Source organism: Syngnathus typhle, linkage group LG22 (assembly GCF_033458585.1).
Source record: "Syngnathus typhle isolate RoL2023-S1 ecotype Sweden linkage group LG22, RoL_Styp_1.0, whole genome shotgun sequence".
Lineage (NCBI taxonomy): Eukaryota > Metazoa > Chordata > Actinopteri > Syngnathiformes > Syngnathidae > Syngnathus > Syngnathus typhle.
In genome coordinates, this window is record NC_083759.1 from 2,624,153 (window position 1) to 2,636,318 (window position 12,166).

Here is a 12,166-nt window from a genome sequence, read left to right on the forward strand (position 1 = left end):
AATTGTCACAAAATGTATCAACTGAAATAATTATCTCGTCTCAGCATAAAGACAAATTTACTCAGTGTGAAAGCTTGGCCTGTGTTTGTAATTTACGTCATCTAATGGGAGCTTGTTGAAGTTTTCAGATTTTCTTTTTTTAGCTCTCATTGATAAATGAGATAAATCTAAAGATTTTTTTTTTTTTTAGTTGGAAATAAGTCATTTTCCGATCGATCAATTGAAATTAGGCGTTTTTAAAACTGCTCACTTGATTTATGCGGACATTTTTCTAAGTCAAGTCAAGTTTATTTAGCAATATTTATGACGCCCCTTTAATTTGATTATAATTATAACACTTTTTACTTATCAAAAGAAAAATATAAATGAGTAAAACATTAGTGAGTAATATTTATTTTATTGATTGATTCACCAATTACTGTATTTTTATTATTTATTTTTATTATTTTAGTTTATTTAGCAATATTTATGACGCCCCTTTAATTTGATTATAATTATAACACTTTTTACCAATAAAAAGAAAAATATAAATGAGTAAAACATTTGTGAGTAATATTCATTTTATTGATTGATTCACAAATTACTGTATTTTTAGTATTCTGCTTGCAGTTGACCCAAATATTGACGCGGCTTCGAGCTGAGCGGGTCAACAAAACGAGCATACACAAATGTAGTGGTGGGCGGGGCTCAGGCAGCAGGTTGGAAAACAGGATAAACTCTGATCTGTTAGTGGGTGAGGCGCTGTGCTGCGTTCTTTCCATTTTTTTTTTTTTTGTGCACCACTTTCTGTCCGTTTGCACACTTTTGCAACTGTAACGTTTTGTGCGTAACGTTGCGCGACTTCGGATCAACAGCGCACTTTTATTGCGCGACGTTCCGATGTACGGAAATCGCAGCGTTTCTACACGCTGTCGCGGGGCGAGACTAAAAGTCGGTCAAGCGGAGAAGAAAAGTTGCAGAAGCGTTTTCCAGGAAAAGCGCTATTTCGCGGATACAATGTGGAACATTGTAACTGCGGCGTGAATAGCCCTTTGCAGCACGTCGGTTTCGATTATTCCACCCGTGTCAACTCCCCTTTCGCCATGTTTTGCGGGCTTGGAAACTCGGGGTGAAAGTTAAGAGAGAGAGAGAGAGAGAGTTATGACATGTGTGGCGCACAATCCCTTCATGGATCTGCATGACTTTGATCGCCACCAAATGGATTCTTCCGGGCCGCCAATGGAAAAGCAACTGTGTCATTCATAAGGTATTGCATTTTACATGGTGGCTTGTGTTGCATAATCGCCCCAGTGCTTCCAGTGCTTCCTTATTGCTTTTTTTTTTTCTTTTTTGAAAACAGCCACCAGCGGCTGTAAGCTCGATTGCACGATCCTCTTCATTTCCTGTATTTCTAGTTCGGCCAAATAGCAGCTATGCTCTCCAAGGTCCTTGTTTCTGCTGACTGAATCAAAATGTTCATTTTAGCCCGACATAAACATGACCTAATGTTTTGGTTGTTGACTTTTAAGCCTGCTTGCTCTTTGACCTTTATGCCTGGGCCTCCATTTTCTTATTTACTTTATGTTTTCGTCCAGAGGTAAATAAAGTCTCCTGTTTTTAAAGGTGCTGCAACCTAAAGAGGATGTGAAGAACAGGCTTGAAACCGAGATAATACGTTTCCTATCGGATTCATATTTCCTTCCACATGCCAGCTGTATACAAAAGGCAAGCGCAGGAAGTAAAAGCACACTACGAGACCTGGACACCAAGATCTTCTCGACATGAGTCTTCCTCCTCAAATGAGTACTGACAAGAGCAGCAAGCATCCGGCAGTGGCGACCATGAAAGAGCCCTTGCAGCATTCGGGGGAGGCTTACTACGGACTGGGTCCTCCATCTTTGGAGTCGATCCAGAGTGACTCTGCCGGCAGCTCCGGTGTGTACAACCCAGAGAAAGGACCTCAGGTTCTGCCATCCTATCAGCAGGCCGCCCCGGTAAAGTGGGTGCACCAGGACTCCTTACAGGCTCCCGGCTGGCCTCAGGAAGCTCCTGGGCCAGGGTGGAGTCAGAACTTTGGGCCTTATATGGGCAGCGTGAACGCCCGGGGGCAGATGGCGTTCCACAAGGTCGTCCATGACCCTCTTCAGATGGGCGGCGACAATCAGCAGGTTTACAGAGATGCCACCCGGGCTCCGGCTCAGAGCCGGGGGCTGGAGTGGGAGCAGCATGCCATGCAGCAGGCCCAGCTGCAAGCGTATCAGCACAAAGGTGTGGAGCTGCAGGGTGGGGCCCACGTGCCAGCTCACAACGCGCAGGGCTCCATGCTGCAGCCCTTCCAGACGACGTTCAACAAGCAGCAGTTCCCGCAGGGATACTACTCGGTTTTCCAAGGCGGCAAGGGACTGCAGGGTTTGCCTTACGGCGAGCAGCCTAAAATGCAACAGCAACAGCTGCTTCATCACTTACAGCAACAACAACAGCAGCAGCAGTTACAACAACAGCAGCAGCAGCAATTGCAGAAACAGCATCAACTCCAGCTGCAGCTTCATCAGCAGCAGCAGATGCAACAGCAACAAATGCAGCAGATGCAGCAACAGTACCACCAACGCCAACAACAGCAGCAGCAGCAACAACAACTGCACGAGCGACAGCAACAAATGCACAAAATGCATCATCAGCAGCAGCAGCAGCAAGCACAAAACATCCCCCAGCCAGACGCACAACCTCCCGATTTCGTCACCTATCCGCCTCCGGAACCCCGTCCGCCCGACACCGCGCCCAAAAAACCAGCGGCGCCCATAGCGGAGCCTCCAAAGGAACTCCAACCTGAGCCGGAACCCTCGGAGGCAACGCCGGCCACCCTGAGACGCTCACGCCGTCTTTCCAGAGACGGGCAATCCCCATCGGCGCCGCCTTCGGTCAACATGTGGCCTCAAGCGCCGAAGGAAACCTCCCAGAACGGAGTCGCTGTCGCACGAACAGGGGACGCCTCGGCCAACACGGGGGGAGTCATCCAGAGCACCCGGAGGAAAAGGAGGGCGTCCAAGGAGATCAACTTGGAGACTCTGGCCCAGAAGGCGTCTGAGATGCCCTCCATGCCTGAAGCGCTGTCTGCTTGCAAAACTGAGGTTAAAAAAAAAAAAAAATCCTTCCATACATCAGCTCTGTTTATTCATAGCTTATTCATCTTTATGCTTAACTTAAAATTGAGTTTGAGTTCCACGTGACGGGTTAAAAACCCATTCTTGCACGTTTATGAACATGCAGTTAGTGCAACGTAAGGCAAGATGCAGTTAGTGCAACGTAAGGCAAGATGCAGTTTCTTTTTTTTTTAAAGAGGAAGAACTCCCTATTTCACTGTCGAACTTCCTCCAACTCTTTCAACATCACTTTCTTGGCTTTTGTTGACGCTTGACTTTTGCCGCCTTCGCCTAAGATTCTTCTCGGCTCGCTAAACAACTATATTGTACGCAAACTGACCACAACATCGGGCGTATAACATCGGTTGCATGATTTGTTTATTGAATGATAGCTAATTACGCTCCGAAAGAGTTTGCTGCACTATTAGGACTATATCGAGCTTAACGAGGAAAACAAATCGACTCCATTTGAAGTCTTTGTAAAGAGACGTTTGGTATTAGATGGTGCAAGGGGTCCACTTCAACGTGTTGTGTTGCAAGCAAACAATGTGTGTTGACATTGCCGCTTGTGTTGTCTCACTTGCACCTTCCCCAACTCGCCACAATTGCACCTCGACGTCGACTGGGTGCAGCCGTACGGTTCACGAGAGTGCAAGTCATTGCGCCGCCGCGCACGAGTGTGTGCAGCGGCAGCTGCATGTCTGCACACCTCCACATTCCTTCCTCGGGCTCTCGCTCAGTCATTGAGAAGTCCGAGGGAGGGGTCGAGCTGAACAGTTGCACGCCCTTGTTGCCAAGAGCACACTAAAAATGTTTGCTCATTTGGCCAGTCACGGTTTATTTATTTATAATGTAAATAAAATGTACAATAGAGGGACTTGTTGTTGGATTACAAATCATTTGCATAATTTGTTCCGCAACAGGGAGACGGTCCTCGAGGCAAACACGCCAACATGGTCCCTTTAATCATGCCCGTGTCGGTGCCGGTGCACAGGATTCTTCCGGCGGGTCAGGGCTCGTCGGCGCACGGACGAGCGGGCCAGCCTGAGCGACCCTCCGCCACGTCTGACTGCAAACCGTCCGTCATCGTGGCTTGTCGCAGATCTCTCCGAAACTCGGTGACAGACAACTTTGAGCAGGTTCCTTCATGGAGGATTTAAGATTAGCTTTTGCACATTTGGAATTCATTTTCAGAGCAGATCCTGAAGTTGGCCTTTCTCCTTCCTCCATTTAGGATGGAGAGAATGATCCCAGACTGGACGAGGAGGGAAAAAACAAACAAAAGCGAAGACCCCGACCGGAGCCTCTCATCATTCCTCCGCCCAGACCTTCCACGTTGATCCCAGCGTCCGTCTACTCCAGTATCAGCGCTTACCAAAGCAACCTGCGCTCTCCCATCCGCATGCCGGACAACCCTCTCGCCTTGCCCCCCTACACCCCCCCGCCCATCCTATCTCCCGTGCGAGAAGGCTCAGGACTCTACTTCTCCACGTTCCTCACCAACTTTGCCGTGAGCAACCAAATCCTCCCGCCGCCCGCGACACCCAAGACGGTCAGCAGAAGCCTCCTGCGCTCCAGTAAGTCCTAGAATACGGATGTCAAATAAATGTTGGAGCTTTGTAGTCAGCATGGCCTGTTTAATTTCTGTTTTTTTTTTCAGCAAGTTCAGACATCACACCGCCCGTTCTCCCCTTGATCACAGACGCCACACCTGTTAGCCTCGAGCCGTAAGATGGATTTTTAAAACCTTGAGGTGGCCACCATCTCCCCCCACACACACACTCCCACACGCCGCTTCCGTTTGTGTGCAGGCGCATCAACATCGGACAGCAGTACCAAGCGGAAATTCCCGAGTTGCGACACCAGCCTTTGGCTCAATTGGACCCGCACAAGGCGGACTTGGTTTGGCTTCCTTTGCACGACGGCCATCTTAAACACACAGAACCCGATAGCGGTTCGTCGCTCTCCTCGAACATTGATTTTACTTGCGCTGGTTTTCCGTCTGCCCACTCACCGATCCTCCTCCCCCTCCTCCTCATTCGTTTTTTTTTTAGTGGCGAATCTGATGAACATGGCGTGTTCCAGTGTGCTCAGCGGAGGAGGAACCAACCAGGAGTTGGCTCTGCATTGTTTACATGAAAGTGGAGGAGATTGCATGGTCAGTACATGATTTATCAATTGTGTGTACAAACATTAGGACGGAACAAAAAATGTTATCCATGAATACATGGTGGAAAAAAAAAGATGGAGGAAGATAAGAATTTGAATTAGTGGGGCTGCGTTATGTTATAAAATTATTTTCTATTTTTCTGCATTGATATGTATTTTTAGGAGACCCTCAGACGTTTACTACATCAGGAACCAATCTTCCATAAAGGTCATCACCTGGCTGATTATCACTACTCAGGTTAGAAGCACTGTAATGATGCGATCGAATTAAGGTTAGGCCACATGAAGTAACGCTACTCAGCCAATGTCTTCAGGCGTTGCAACTCATTCCAAACTTTTTAGTTTCACTTCAACATTTAAGCCACGCCCATGACGGCCCATATAAGGTTGGAATCCAATGTTGGAAGTAGCAAGCCAGGCCCTCATTTTTTGTTTCACCGCTAAACACGAGCGACTCCTTTTACATGTTGACGATAACTTCCTTGCAGGTTCCGATCACTGGAGTGCGGAAGAAAAGCATTACTTCAACAAAGGGATGTCTGCCTACAGCAAGGACTTTATCTTGGTGCAGAAACTGGTACGCCTCTTCACTTCTGCTCACGCAAGATGCCGTTTTAGAATGGTTGCAGAGAGTTGTCATGGTTTTCCCATTTCAGGTGCAAACCAAGACGGTGGCTCAGTGCGTTGAGTTTTACTACTCGTACAAAAAGCAGGTGAAGATTGCACGCAACGGGATTTTGACCTACGGCCCTTCGAACTCGCCGACGGAGAAATACACGGAGGCTGTAGTGGACATTAAGGTAGAGGTTGCTTAGTTTTGGATTTCACGTGTCCTTCATCAAATGTGTACACAATTTGTCAATGTAATGCAATCAGTTTTGCAAGCAAACAAAAAAATACATGTTGATCCAAACAAATTATATTGGGAAGGAAGAAAATCGGCACCATCTATAATGTTGATAACTGTAATGTCCTTGCATGTGGAGAGAAAGCTTTCTATTTTACGTCAAATCTTATGTGCCTTTTCATTCAATTGACCTGACCCCCCCCCCCCCTTCCATTACATCCCACAAGATTGCATAATTCCCATGGTCAATTTCTAATTTGGAAAATATTCCAGAAATTCTTCCGTTTTAGCTTCACATGGAATTCCCCTCCCCATTGCAAGCCTAGTCAGGAATATTTGGACAAAACTTTGCTGCGTCTTTCTTCGTACGGCCCGAAATGAGACTTTGAAAAATGTTTTTCCACTACTTGATGATTGCTCAGCAGTCGAAACCGAGCCACCTACAAATGGACGGCAAGACGGAGCTTTCTCATGAGCAGAGGACGAATCAGCAAGCGATGGTGGCTCACTCACTACAAACACACGACTATGTGAGTGCTCGATCCGTCGCGTGAATGTGTCTTTAATTAATTACCGTATTTCCTGCACTATAAGGCGCACCTAAAAACCTCAAATTCCAAAACTGTGTGCAGTCTTCTCTGCAAGAAATAACAAACCCACTTGTTCTCCAAGGCGGGTAGCGCGCTGCTGGTCAGAGAGCCAGAGAACATCGTCAAGGATGCTGCCTACACATCAGCTCCACACAAGCCTCGGAGTGACTCCGCAGCAAAGAAGGCCAAGGTGCCAGTAAAGCCCACGCAAGATCCTGACGCAGTATTTCCATGCAAGAAGTGTGGCAGGTACGACCTTGTACAACTAGCTGGGTGATTGAAAAATAAAGCACTTGTGTTTTTAAGTGTACTCCAACTGTTGCATCAGGGTGTTCAACAAAGTGAAGAGCCGCAGCGCCCACATGAAGAGCCATGCCGAGCAAGAGAAAAAAGCTGCAGCTTTGCGCCAAAGAGCGGCGGAGGAGCAAGCGGCAGCGGCCGCCGCCCAAGCTCGCAAGGAGGCTTTGCTAGCCGTAGCGGCGGCGGCATCTCACCCAGGAGGGAACGGAATGGAGAGCCAGGAGGAACCGAGCTCACAGGAGGAGTCATCGGAGGGGGACGAGGACAACAACGACAAGGACTGGCGCTGAGACCAAATTGAAATTTTGGATTGGAAGGGACGACGGACGAGAAGATCAACAAGAGCTGAATTAGCACAAGTCTTCCTGTGGAACTCTTGCACTCCCATCCTGGTTGATAAAAGACGGTTTGTAAACATCAACCAGGCCGGCACTCCTTATTTTCACATATTTGTATCATTTTAAATAATATAAATGACTATTTTTGTCTAAATGCACTTCTGCCGTACGCTTTTGCCAACGATGCCTTTTTACAGTACTGTATATTCTTTATTTAATTAACTTTTTATTTGGGGAGGGGGGGGCGGGGGCTTCAAACACCAGGCATTTATAGGATAGGGATTTTTCCTGGGTTGGTTTGTATTGATCTGCTAATCTGTAATATACACAGAACAAAACCAATGTTGTTTATAGTTCCTTTTAATTCAAATGAGCCCACGGCTTGTTTTCAAAAGAGTTTACTGCGTGTTAAAATGTTGCATTGAATGTTGCTGATTCTATTTTAAGTTTGGTTGTTGTTTTTTTTAATAAATAACCTTTAAAAGTTATATGTAAAAAAAATAAAAAAGGATATATAAAGTTTTTTCCATATTTATGCGTTTTTTAACGATTTTGGTAGTGGGAAAAAAAATGTATTCTGTCATGCAATATAATTTGTGAATTATAATAAAAAAAAAATGTTGAGAACAAAAAAAGGTGGTAATATTTCACGTTATGGTCACCAGATAGCAGCAGAGGATTTTATTCTTCAGATACTGCGATACAGGGAACATCAAGCAAAATTGTCCACATGGGGGCACTCTCTATCCTTCCATGCAGTCCCTGCATTCATTCAGCAGATATGACAGTCTTTAAATTTATAATAAATTTAGAAAGTTACTCATTTGAGTGCTGCTGACTAACTCCTGTCATGCATTGGTGCATGCAAATTTGAATTGAATCCGTTTGGAGCCCCAAATTACTGCATGTTGTGAAATGAGTTGAGTTCACTGCCACAATGTTTGCAGGTTATGGAGGAGAGTACAGAAGGTCACATGCATGGATGAAACGTCAGCCCAGTCAGGTTGATGCAAGACTGATTGGAGGTCCTCCCACGTCAGGGTCGAGGTAAGAATAATAAATGTCAAAGTTAGGATTATTTATGTTTAAATGCTCCGCACCTGATTGTTTTCAGGATGTGAACCTGCAGGACGGTGACATTCTTGTGAGTACGTCATCTTTAGCTATCAGGTTGGAAATATTGCCTTTATGAATATGAATACAACCGAAGAGAATCTCCATTGGGATATGTTGTGGTTGGGCTGCAGCTCACCCGCGACCATAATGAGCATAAGTGGTGTAGAAAATGGCTGGATGGAAATGTTGTGGTCTTCAATAACCACGCATTTGTTTAGAACTTTGTAAAGATGGAATGTTCGAAGTAGCTGGAGGTTCAATTTGGAAACAGCTTTGCTTCCAAGAGGCCCCAATCAGTCCATGTAATGACTTTGGAGGCCATATCAGTAACAAAGCACTAAAACTCAATGTCATCTCCACGCCCTCCTGATGACCCCTCAACCAGCGACACCTATCGCTTGATTGCTTATCCGTCCGTCAAGTTGATGCTGTGCATTTAAAAAAAAAAAAAAAAAAAAAGCAGACGCCATCCTTATTTGCTGGCTAACTTAATGGAATTAAAGCCTCCACCCCGCCCCCTTCTATCCGAGTTTTAGCCACGGTCAGCAGCGGTTCCTCTTTCACGCTTGTTCAAATAGCCCTTCTTTGATTGCATCCATCGCTGAGCTGACTGATGCTGACATGTTTTCGAAGATCTCGGTTCAATTTACCGGAACATTTAAAAGGAGACATTGTTTTTTTGTTTTTTTTTCTCCACACAATTTCAGTCTGACAAGCTTTCATTCAAATATGCCAATGATAAATTGCAATTGAAAATAATTATCTCAAGCAATCTTCAAATTCATTTAAAAATAAAATAAAAATTATTTTTTTTTGCAACATATGCACTGTTGTGACTTCGAGCCCGAGTTGTGCGAGACTGACAAATCAACATGCTCCACTGACCTCAGTTAATTTGCATTAAGTCGATCAGCTTGTTTCTATTTGCAGGAGGATGTTTCCCCTCAAAGCCCTGAGCCAACATTCTTTTGATGATCTCACCGTGATCCATCATCAGATGGGATGGATCCTGAAAGTGCCATCCGTCAAAAAATCCTCAACATGCAGCGGCCCTCTTCTCCGATGGGAAGGTGATGTAGTGCTTCAGATACCATAACACATGCTTTCACTTTTTCACTCCTTTTTTTTTTCTTCTTACTGTAAGAATCCATTTTTTAATCTAATGTCACCTCATTAAAAGATTTTATTCATGCATCTTGTTTCCATCCAAATTTACAAGACCCCATTTTTCCTCATTCCACGTAATCAACAATTAACTGTGGTTTTAAATATCCATCTGCTAGGATAAAACATCCATTTCAGAAATGACGACAATTTATTTGTTTTTTTGGACTCTCGCCTGTGCCCAAATGAAGACACCGTGGCATAAATCGTCTTCGGTTATTGTCCGCTTCCATCAATCGTGCCATTTTGCGCTGATGCAAAGTAATCTATATGAGAATGATTGTCTCCCAGAGAGCACACAAAAAGCTGTTAGTCGAGTTTGCTGGCAACAATTTGTGTTGTTATTACACAAGGCTTACATAAATATGCTGAGATGACACATCCCTTCTATTAGAACTGCTTTTAGATTCTGACCTCGTCTTTATTTGTTCAATTGAAGAGAGTATAAAGTGAGGATTGGTCCAATTGACTTTTTATTATGTGTGTATTGTCGGTAAAAGCACGTTTTAAAGTATTAGAAGTCACTATTGGGATTTTCGATTCATGGTTAAATGGCTTTCCGTAATAATGCAAAGTAAGTTAGCAAGAACTTCAAGCCAACCTTTAATTACCGTATTTTCCGGACTATAAGGCGCACCTAAAAACCTCAAATTTTCTCAAAAGCCGACAGTGCGCCTTATAGTCCGGTGCGCCTCATATATGGACCAAATTCCTAAATTTAAACTGGCTGGCCCGAAGCATTGTGTCATGAAATCAATCATAAGTGGCCCGCTGAAGACTATGAATCATGAATCAAAAAGACTATGGATCATTATTTTGTGATTATAAAGTTAATTTGTTGCGTCTGAAGTTGAAATAAAAAAGATCAAATGGAGAATGATTTGATTTGGATTAAAAATCTGACATGATGCATTAATGGTGCGCCTTATAGTCCGGTGCGCCTTATATAAGGACAAAGTTTTAAAAAAGGCCATTCATTGAAGGTGCGCCTTATAGTCCGGTGCGCCTTCTAGTCCGGAAAAAACGGTAATCTTCACAAATTCTAACTCATTGTCCAGATCAATTATTCCCAAGGTCATCCCAATGACCAAACACAGTCATGGTTTTAACCAGCGGTGGCCAATTAGTCATTGAGTAATGTTTTTGGCTCTTGTTCTCACATTGGCCATTTTAAGGTCCATTAAAAAAAGGCAGTGCAACACTCTGTCAAGCTCATACTTGGCAATGTTATGGTTGAAGCAACCTTGAGGTGGAGGAGGAGAGTGTCAGTGGTGTCCTTACTTTGCTGCAGTTATTCGCTTTAATCACTGTGGTTTCTTTTTTTACGATGTCGTCATAGCGCCAATATTACGACATAGCGACATAAACCTTTCGAGAGAATCGAAAGAAAACCTTTTGGATTATTTACAGGGCTTCTTGTATGCACTCGTTGCCTGCACCATCATCGTCCATTAAGTTAATGATTGATGATTTCCATCAGTCTGTATTGATTGTTGAAATTTCCTTCGATGAAGCGCAGTGAAGACAAATGGCCACTAGGGTAAAACTGCAAAGTGAGATGAAAACCCATAATACAAATTGGGCTGCAGTGAAGACATTTATGAATTCAATAAAGCCGTAATATTGTCATTGATTTTTAATTACAGCCTTTTATTGATGTTCCCGAAGGCTGAGTGGACACGAGTGCTTGATGATATCGTACATGCTGAGCTGTGCAGAATGAATTTGACTTTTCGGGGAAGGCTTGAATTGATGATTGGCCATTTATTCATCAATTCAAATCAATCCAAAGGCTTCCGAGGGATGTTGTCACGTAGACGACCACGGGTCTCCTGTGATCGAACCGCTACGCCTTATCTATCCTCTGATCCACGGGTGTCAAAGTCAAGGCCCGGGGGCCAGATATGGCCCACCACATTATTTTAAGTGGCCCGCGAAGACAAATCGAATTCATGTCAATTCCAAAATTTCACAAATAATAGAGATATTGTTAGCAATGAAACATTTTTTTATGTTTAAATATTTGATTTGATTTCAATGTTTCATTTATAAATATTTAAAACCGTTTTTATTAGTCTTATTATTTGGGGTTGACAATTCGAATGGCCCTTTAAAGCAAACTATGACTATGATGCGGCCCGCGACAAAAAGAACTTTGACACCCCTGCTCTAATCTTTGGTACTCATTAGCAGGATTTAACGCCCACCCGCCCCCTCCCTGCCCTCTTTTACTGCCTCCATTAAATTCCTGCTCTGGCCTCCATGGGTAGCGAGTGTTCCATCATCGCAGCTAAGAGCAGGATCAGCTATGAACGAAACGTTTTTCAGCCCGGCAACTTTTTATGCTCACTTGGGTCCTGTCCAGCATCGCTCAGCTCCTCTGTCACTCATAAAGCCATTACACAAATGTTCATTTGTGTAATGTGTGCAGGGCCGGTGATTAACAGAAAGGAGGGGGGGGGGGGGGGGGGGTTCTGTTGAACCATTTTGCACAAGTTGATCTGATAAAGCGGTAATGTGAAT

The 12,166-nt window shown here is 44.4% G+C and overlaps 1 protein-coding gene and 1 long non-coding RNA gene across 4 annotated transcripts; both read left to right on the top strand.

Moving 5' to 3' along the window:
- Positions 1 to 686: 686 nt before the first annotated feature.
- mideasa (mitotic deacetylase associated SANT domain protein a) lies at positions 687 to 7,885 on the top strand. Of its 3 annotated transcripts, none has more exons than XM_061270378.1 (13): positions 687 to 1,246; positions 1,603 to 3,107; positions 4,043 to 4,258; positions 4,354 to 4,696; positions 4,780 to 4,846; positions 4,931 to 5,073; positions 5,174 to 5,277; positions 5,451 to 5,526; positions 5,777 to 5,865; positions 5,945 to 6,088; positions 6,561 to 6,665; positions 6,808 to 6,974; positions 7,054 to 7,885. In XM_061270378.1, exons 2-13 carry the CDS (start codon positions 1,761 to 1,763, stop codon positions 7,313 to 7,315), a joined length of 3,063 nt encoding a protein of 1,020 aa, XP_061126362.1. In that variant the 5' UTR covers positions 687 to 1,246; positions 1,603 to 1,760; the 3' UTR covers positions 7,316 to 7,885. The 3 variants fall into 3 exon arrangements, with proteins under 3 accessions (XP_061126362.1, XP_061126358.1, XP_061126363.1); XM_061270374.1 differs by having other exon boundaries at positions 688 to 1,246; positions 6,558 to 6,665; XM_061270379.1 differs by having other exon boundaries at positions 688 to 1,246; positions 4,043 to 4,237; positions 6,558 to 6,665.
- A 392-nt stretch (positions 7,886 to 8,277) lies between these two features.
- LOC133146913 (uncharacterized) lies at positions 8,278 to 11,702 on the top strand. Its single transcript, XR_009711449.1, has 3 exons — positions 8,278 to 8,410; positions 8,478 to 8,507; positions 9,410 to 11,702. It is a non-coding gene; the product is annotated as an uncharacterized LOC133146913 (long non-coding RNA).
- Positions 11,703 to 12,166: the final 464 nt, after the last annotated feature.